Source organism: Papaver somniferum, chromosome 6 (genome assembly GCF_003573695.1).
Source record: "Papaver somniferum cultivar HN1 chromosome 6, ASM357369v1, whole genome shotgun sequence".
Classification (NCBI taxonomy): Eukaryota; Viridiplantae; Streptophyta; class Magnoliopsida; order Ranunculales; family Papaveraceae; genus Papaver; species Papaver somniferum.
In genome coordinates, this window is record NC_039363.1 from 71,730,169 (window position 1) to 71,738,265 (window position 8,097).

The 8,097-nt window shown below is 35.2% G+C and overlaps 2 protein-coding genes across 6 annotated transcripts; one reads left to right on the forward strand and one right to left on the reverse strand.

The window, feature by feature from the left end:
- Positions 1–903: 903 nt before the first annotated feature.
- LOC113290915 lies at positions 904–2,120 on the forward strand. Its single transcript, XM_026540499.1, has 3 exons — positions 904–926; positions 1,042–1,602; positions 1,705–2,120. The coding sequence occupies exons 1-3, from the start codon at positions 904–906 to the stop codon at positions 2,102–2,104; spliced, it is 984 nt and encodes a 327-aa protein (XP_026396284.1). The 3' UTR covers positions 2,105–2,120.
- A 116-nt stretch (positions 2,121–2,236) lies between these two features.
- Positions 2,237–7,846, reverse strand: LOC113287954 (ubiquitin-like-specific protease ESD4). 5 transcript variants are annotated; one of them, XM_026536849.1, is made up of 9 exons: positions 7,705–7,840; positions 6,092–6,131; positions 4,905–4,976; positions 4,084–4,769; positions 3,646–3,955; positions 3,461–3,560; positions 3,294–3,383; positions 2,874–3,205; positions 2,237–2,712 (listed from the first exon to the last, which is right to left on the reverse strand). In XM_026536849.1, exons 5-9 carry the CDS (start codon positions 3,714–3,716, stop codon positions 2,550–2,552), a joined length of 756 nt encoding a protein of 251 aa, XP_026392634.1. In that variant the 5' UTR covers positions 3,717–3,955; positions 4,084–4,769; positions 4,905–4,976; positions 6,092–6,131; positions 7,705–7,840; the 3' UTR covers positions 2,237–2,549. The 5 variants fall into 5 exon arrangements, 4 of the variants coding, with proteins under 4 accessions (XP_026392634.1, XP_026392635.1, XP_026392633.1 ...); XM_026536850.1 differs by lacking the exon at positions 6,092–6,131 and having other exon boundaries at positions 3,646–3,947; positions 7,705–7,846; XM_026536848.1 differs by lacking the exon at positions 6,092–6,131 and having other exon boundaries at positions 7,705–7,846.
- Positions 7,847–8,097: the final 251 nt, after the last annotated feature.

Here is an 8,097-nt window from a genome sequence, read left to right on the forward strand (position 1 = left end):
GTTAAACTGCTATGGGAAATTGTTGTGTTCAGCTGTACTGTGTGGACTACAAGGTCCACAAAGACCACATTAGTTAAATTGTTATACTTTGATACTGACGTACTCGCAGTTATGCTCTAATGTTCGAGCATTGATGGCAATTTTCTTGAGTTTATTTTTCGCAGTCTCATCGATGTCCCCTCTCCATCGCATAGCTGCTGTTCTGTTATAGTCGTTGCAGTCAGGAAAAGCGCTCCCGGAGACTAGCACGGTATGCATTTGGTCCTAAACTAATAATCCTCATTCTTCGATTGTGCTAACTAATTACAGTCATCGTCTATATTTGGTGTTTATAAAGTCTATATTAGACAATTTTGCTAACTAATTACAGTTGTTGTCTGATCATTTCTATTCTCATTACTTATTTAGTCAAACTTATTTCTATATATTTTCATTATTTAGTTTTATCTCAAACTTCAGTACTCTTACGTTTCTGCCTTAATTATATTCTCTCATTTCGTCCTCTTATTATTATTTCTCATTTTGTCAGAGATATGCAGAATTTTAGGTATAATAGAGAATACTAGAGAAATAAATGGAGATACGTAGAATTTTAGGTATAATAGAGAATAATAGAGAAGTAAATGGAAATTGAATCTATTGTATTATTTATATATGCATATAGGAGTAATTAGGATTGGGTTAGAAAGTTAACTAATATAAGTTGTATTATTAATTAGAAAAGATTTTAATTTAATTTTTGGAGAAAGATAAGAACATGTGTATTTGTTAGGTTGAATCAGTATAAAAAGAAGTCATAAATTAGGCACAACATTTATTCTTTCTTCTGCCAGTAGCTAGGGTTTGGTGCATTAAAATCATAAACTCTTGCTGTATCGATTTGGTTTTAACTCTGCATTCAATATGCACAAACGCAAAGTAATAACGTAAGTATGTTGATCTGATTTTTTTATTGCTGGTGGTAATTTTGTTTTGTTCTAAGTATTACAATTTAGATTTTGTTATTTATGTGGTGATCAAAGATTGTTTTACTGTTAGCAGGGTTGTCCCTACACACAGTGGTGATGATGAGGCTGCATACGAAAGTGCTGAAAGATGCCCATTTAGCAGTCCAAAATTACCTTGGGGAGTTGAACAATACCCGGATTATAATCGGACATTCGATACTACTCCTCTTAGTGAAGGTGCTGACTCTGATGACGATGATAGTAGGAGGGAACATTACAGGTGGTTCGCCGATTGGAATAAATGTGAAGATAACAATTATTTCAGCGAAGGATATACTAGTTCAGAAAACTCAGCTATACCTAGTGACGCTGAAGAAGAAGAAGACATCCCACGCCTACCGCGTAGAAGACTGAACTTCGCAAATGGAGTTGCAGGTGAAAACGTCAACGCTGCGGATGAGGATGTGGTTGTTGCATGGGTTACTAGTATCGTATTGACTTGCATGAAAGAAAGACTTCGTACTAAGCCCCCAACAATACGAAAGATGTTCTTAAAAAAGAAAAAGGTCAAGATATCCTACTGGACTGCTCTTCGTGCAAGGCATATGTGCCTTGAGAAGATACATGGGTTGGGCTCATATGAAAGAAGTTTCAGGTAACTTTATTACCTTTTGTGTATTAGAAGTGTCGATTTCATTAGTTATAGATATTTATGTCTTTAACATAATTGTTTTGATATGCAACTGTTTGAATTTAGGTTAGTACCTGAGCTGTGCCACCAGATTAAGGCTATCAACCCGAGGAACATAGCAGTTTGGTCCAAAGACAACATGACCAATGAGTTTCAAGGACTTTGTATCTCTTATAAGGCGTTTTTGGAGGGATTTAAGAATGAATGTAGACCTTTGATAGCTTTGGACGGATTTCCACTCAAAAGCAAGTATAGGGGCGTAGGCTTGACTTCCTCTTCAGTTGATGGGAACAATGGCATGTTTCCCATTGCCATCTATGTTTGTTTGACTGAAACCCAAGAAACATGGAGTCGGTTCCTTTGCATTCTCAAACCTTTTCTGATGGAATTGAAAATGACAATTATGTTTTTTTCGGATCATGAGAAAGGTGAAACATTGTTTTATTATATCATTACTATGGTGTAAGAGTGTTTTGTGTGTCTAATGATGTTTGAAAGTTGTCCTATCGTTGATTTGGTGTAGTGCAATTCCATTTCAATTCGATGCCGATGAATGTATATATCAAAAACTGTAAAATATGATATCACAAATTAAAAGAAAATAACTTCACTTATATATGTTCGAATAAAATCAGCAATTTTGATGAAAGAATAATCAAGAACTTTCTTAAGTATTGAAAACAGAATTGGCGATTTTAAATGCAATTCAGCAATTAAAAACAGCTGGAGACTAATTTTCTTTGGAACCTAGTTTACAGAATTGGTAACCAGTATGCATGTTGCATGATGACAACTGTTCAATACCTAGCCAGGCAGACTGCACCCAAAATACTACTCAAGGATCCAACATTCTTCATACCATTAACACATTATCTTAGATGAGACAATCTAAGGTAAAAGAAAAGAGATAATTATTCAGTGCTTGTGCCATTCACCTCTATAAATTGTTTCTTGAACAGCTGCAAAGAAATTTCACAACGAAATCGAGGAGTTTTACTTTGTTCGATTTTCTGGAAGGAAATATCCCTAATTATATGATCAATAAACTTGATGGCAAAGACACTACAAGAGGACCTGCAATATGAATACGATCAAGTATATTATTCATTTTCTACTTGGATCATTTCTCCCACTTGCTCAAAATGTCTGTGGAAAAATATATGTTTATTTATAAAAAAAATGATAACAACTAAACAAGGAAGAAAACAAAACAGGAATTTCAAGTAAATAGTTACCCATCTGTTTGTTGAGGGAGATTTTTGCTGTAAAATATACAATGCCATTCACCAGAACCCGTCACGCCTCGCAGATACTCACGGAGAATCTCAATTTCCTCGTAAATGTTGGTATTCTTACCAGTACGAGGCGGTATCTTGGAATCATAAATTGTAATTCTCCTTTCTGCCATTTTAATGGTGAGAGCTACCCAGTGTGTCTTTTTAACATTAAGCACACCATATACTGTAGAAACCGCATCCCAAGGGAGTGGACGAGCATCATCATGTTTCGGAGAAATTCCTAGTCTGATTCTTTCCATCACTTTGTCGATCTTGTTCTCAAGAATTTTCTGTTCCACAATAACGAGGCTCAGTCATAATGCATTAATATAAAAAATAAGAAATATATCCCGCGGTAACTATTTCACACAACCATACAAGCATATACGTCTCGAAGTATGTCCAGGTATGATTTGCCCCGGTGAAGTACTTTGACTTTCGCAACAGGTACAGTGTTTTGTTAATAACCTGCAGGTGGACCCTAAAGAGATAAGTTCACCATCCCTGAAAATTTTCCCAATATCTAAATGATGTAATTGACTTACCTCATCACCTAGCCACCCAGATGGATCCAGTAGTCTAGATAAGTCTCCACAATTCACTAATGACATACCATTATCATTATAGAATTCTCCATGTATTTTACTGTGGCATAGACACACCGAAAACAAGGAATTAATGAATTCGTTTTGATATGTAAAAGAAGACAAAAAAAACTAGGGAGACTAACCTTTGGTCTAAGAAACAGAATAGATCATTTATATCTTCTTCGTTTTGCCAGTCAGTTATCTGAGTTTTCATATTATTCCTGATAACAGACTCCTTGCTTTCCACCTTTTATCGAGGCTTCTTTTGGTTACGACCATCATTTGTAAATGGAGGCCTTCTATATCTGGAAGGGATTATTTCCCTCTTAACCTTGGCCGCTTTAGGAATTATTTTTACGTCATCATCATCATTGGAGTTGCTGGATACTTCGAGTTCCCGATGCATTCTTTTTTTTCCTCTTGGGCTGTTTGAAATGTTAATTGCCTACATATCTAGCACAATGAAAATGATATTTACTAACCAATTAATAAAGAGTAGGCCAGAATCACACTAAATACATCCTTTATGAACTTGTATAAAAAAAAATAAAAAAAACACTAGTTACAAGAGGTTTACTCACATCGTTGGAGGCAACATCAGCACCATGTTGTTTTGTTCCTTCTTTATCGTTTTCCCCTCCCATATCATTATGATCAAGTATGAAATTCCTGCACCTTGAAGGAGTATGAAATGCGGCATATTCTTTACTAAATTCTGTGTCTTCGCACAGGTTGCGACTCACACTACGGTGAGACATCTCCTCATCGTGGTAATCACCCTCGAATGGAGGTTCCTCGTCATTTCTTTGCTTTAAGTACGCAACATCATTCTCCAATAAGGTAATCTTCGCCATCACTGTCTTCTGCGATTTAATCAGGTCATCAAAGTAAACTCGATCTTCCCAAAGCAGAGATCTTTGTCAAAAGGGTTGTCACAAATCTTTATAGAGCCTGATTTCTTGTCAGGAACCTTCCCGAAGCCAAATTCCTCATCACAAACCCTGAACCATGTTTCTACGACTTTTTCTTCGGCCTTTTCTCTGGGAAAAATAGGGTAGGCAACCTCCCTAGACAATAAGTAATTAACTAACGCCCAGACCACGATTGTTCTTCTGGCATGTCAAGAAGATGCCCAATTGCAGTTTTTCGGAAAATGGCTTGCTCATGGTCTTCCAATTTTTCACGTAGTTCTTTTAAAGACAACAAGCTGGAGTAAGTCGTAATATTTCCGTAGCCATCCCTGTATTTCTGGGGGTGGATATACGTCCTACAAAACACAATTGCATTGATAAACATTTGTGCAGAAGTCATTACACTCATTACTATACGAGGATAAAACTAGATATTGTAGGCTTAATCAAATAAAACTGCCATAATAGTGTTTCCAATTGCACCTATTTACCTTTTCTTCACCACTGGCATTGAATCTTTATGTTTTGTTGGAAGCTCTCCAGGAATACACATAACTTGGCACCTGTGACAATAGTTTTGGGTTAGTAATGATCTCAAGAATAGTAGTTCTAGTTATAAAACAACGTAAGAATGCTACACATACAATTAACATACATAACACAAATGCAATTTATAGTCTGATCGATACACATTTACGGATAAATGCAACTACAACATGAGAAAATTATATACAAAAAAAAAACACCCAAAATCATTTCAATTTCAAATAAAGGATTCCCAATAAGTGGAAACATCAGATTACTCAAGTCTTACTACATGTGCAATACATGAACCGAGAACGCTGAACATAAAATCACCGGATCATGATTCTCCAGCTAACTGTCTATGTGGGTTAGTTAGTTATCAATACGAAAACTGAGAAATAAAGTCTGGCAGAATTGGAAGTACACGCATATCACAACTGATCAGCAAAATTCCCAGTTAAAAGAATATTTTCTAGATAATTAAAGATGCAGAGGCTTTGAAATATAAAAGAATACAATTCATTAAAAAAAATATAAAAAAAAACTGCGATGGGAGCATCTCAGGAAGACACATATTATGCCCTTATACTTGACAAAACGAGATTTCCATTGTTGCGCAAAAACTGAAAGAAGTCGCCCATTGTTTGTTTCTCGACTTAGTTGTTAAATTTGTGTCAAATGAAGTATGTATTAATATTCCTTTTGAAACTTACACTTAGAAGAATGCCAACAAGCACATCAATTTCGGCACTACATTATACTAATCTGACTTACCAACAAACACATGCATAAGTGAGTGGACGACTGAACTTATCCGAGAATCTTAACAAACACTCAAATTTCAAGTTGTACAAATGTATCAAACAAGTAACAACATAAAATCATAACGCTAAGGAAGTAATTTTGCTCGTTATGATTCTGTTTGGGAAAAAAATGATTAGGGTACACAAAGTTTCACTGTACCAAATCAACAGAAAATGATTCTAGATGCACGGTCTGCCAACTGCTCATGTAGTTTTTTTACAGTCGGCAAGCTGGAGTAATTCATAATCTTCCGCAACAATTGCTAAGTTAGACTCCTAATCTACCATTATAATTGCATTCAACGGCCTTAATCCTTCCTTAATATTATTTCCAATTGACACGTATTTACCTTTCCTTCATTACTGACATTATTGTTTTTCCTTTTCAACCTGCAACTCACAAAATCCCCAATTTCAAATTTTATTATGACTATCCAGAAGTATTATGAAGGTTCGATTAGGAAAATGAATTCATGAACCCATGCATGAATATACTGAAAATGATTTTATTATACAGCAGGTGCGAGTCATATGACACAGATTGAGCACTTAATCCATGAAGGTGACAACTACTACATGTCATCCATTGTTAGTGACAAAGCGCTATGGGGGTCAACCTAATTTTGTTCCGATATTCACTACAAAAATTTTTGATCCATATTTCATTTATAATTCAAAGAAATATGAAAGATCACAAATGATAAAAGCTTATCATTTTTGATTGCGATTGCCGGAAAAACCATTGGAGATGGAAGTTAACCAGATCCAACTATGTTAACCATGAATTTTCTTACTATTTTTTTTTCTTTTCATGTGAAACATGACTACCTTCAGTGAAAGAATAGTCATATAGTCGACTAGAGATGGAAACACACCCAAAATAGGAGAACCGTAATGACTGAAACTCAAAAAGAAATTCAAAAGATTAGATGTAGAAGTGAACATGGGCATTTTTTTTATGAAATAGAACGAAGAAAAATGTAGAGAGCAAATCCAAAACTGAAAGCTCAAGGACTGGAAACAAAATTGATTAACAGAATCCACGTATTAGTCTTCAAGGGATCGCATGGTTGACGCAAGAAAAGTAGGAGGCTTTAGACATATTAAATGTCCACAACCACAATCCATTATGCATGCATCCAGATATTTCAATAAATGTTTATGAGTCTATAAAGTCATTAGTTCAATCAAGATAGCTGAGATGATTGGATATTAATGGAATAAACTTATACTGGCCTAGCACACCACTAATAGCTGTTGCTACAAGCTCCATATATGTATCATGGCACACAATATACAAGAAAACTGAAAGAGGTTCAGATGACCAAACAAAAGTGTACAATAGAAGTTGACTATAAAGAGGGAGGACAAGAATGTTAGTGGTCTAAAGGTTATTTTATTAAACTTTACATCATACTCTCAATCCATTTAGGAGATTTGTAAATAGAGCAGCAGACGCTATGGCTAATGCGTGCTCGCACTGGTGGATGTTTGATCAACCTAGTTTCCATACCGGAAAACTTCTTATGGTTGTAACTTTTAGTTTCTGTTCAATGAATATATCAACTCACTTTCAAAAAACCTCTCAAAAATCTACTGGTATGTGTCTGTATCCTTAAATCCTTTCCCCAAATTAAAAGGAAAAAGTGGCAAAACTCTCTTAGTAAGCTTTCTACTGGTATCCTTAAATCCTTAAATCCTTTCCCCAAACATAAATGTTAATCGGTATTTGGAATCTAACGCCTGAAAATACCTTAGTAAGCTTTCTACTGGTATGTTTCACAAAGAAAGCTTTCTTAATCGGTGTAGGAGTTCTAGTGATTCTTCAGTCGCTGCTCGTGCATATATATTTCAAACCCTAGTTTTAAATTACCAAGAAATTAGGAAACCCAAGTTATGAAACCATACAACCCTCAGTAAACCCTAGTTTCGAACACCAAAATATCAAAAATTAAAAAATTACCTCAAGTTGGATTAGCAGCGAGAGATTTAAGAGGAATCGAGAGGTTTTCCTGCTTCTTCAACAGATATTCTTGAATGATCAATCGATGTTACAGGTTACAGAAAGCTAGGGCTTCTAAAATTGTAAAGTGCTTATTTTACTGTAACATAAATTAACTGACTGTAACACTCCTCAACGTGGCTATGCATAAAAGGTCGGGACCTTAGTGATATGATAGTGAATAAATACTCATATTTGTCTATGTATGTCCATGAATCCTATTTTTGTGTATTGTTTTATTTATGCGATATTTTTGGAAGATTTTATGAAAAAAGGGTTATTTTGGATAATTAAAACGGCTTTGCTCCGTACGGGTGGTTGCACTCTGCTGGTTCTTTATCGATGCTTTAAAGT

Coding starts and splice junctions, on each gene's coding strand:
- LOC113290915 (XM_026540499.1), top strand. CDS start 904: ATGCACAAACGCAAAGTAATAAC. Junction 927..1,041: donor CACAAACGCAAAGTAATAAC/GTAAGTATGTTG, acceptor TACTGTTAGCAG/GGTTGTCCCTACACACAGTG. Junction 1,603..1,704: donor TCATATGAAAGAAGTTTCAG/GTAACTTTATTA, acceptor GTTTGAATTTAG/GTTAGTACCTGAGCTGTGCC.
- LOC113287954 (XM_026536850.1), bottom strand. CDS start 3,716: ATGAAAACTCAGATAACTGACTGGCAAAACGAAGAAGATATAAATGAT. Junction 3,561..3,645: donor TTCTGTTTCTTAGACCAAAG/GTTAGTCTCCCT, acceptor TCTATGCCACAG/TAAAATACATGGAGAATTCT. Junction 3,206..3,293: donor ACTTCGAGACGTATATGCTT/GTATGGTTGTGT, acceptor ATTGTGGAACAG/AAAATTCTTGAGAACAAGAT.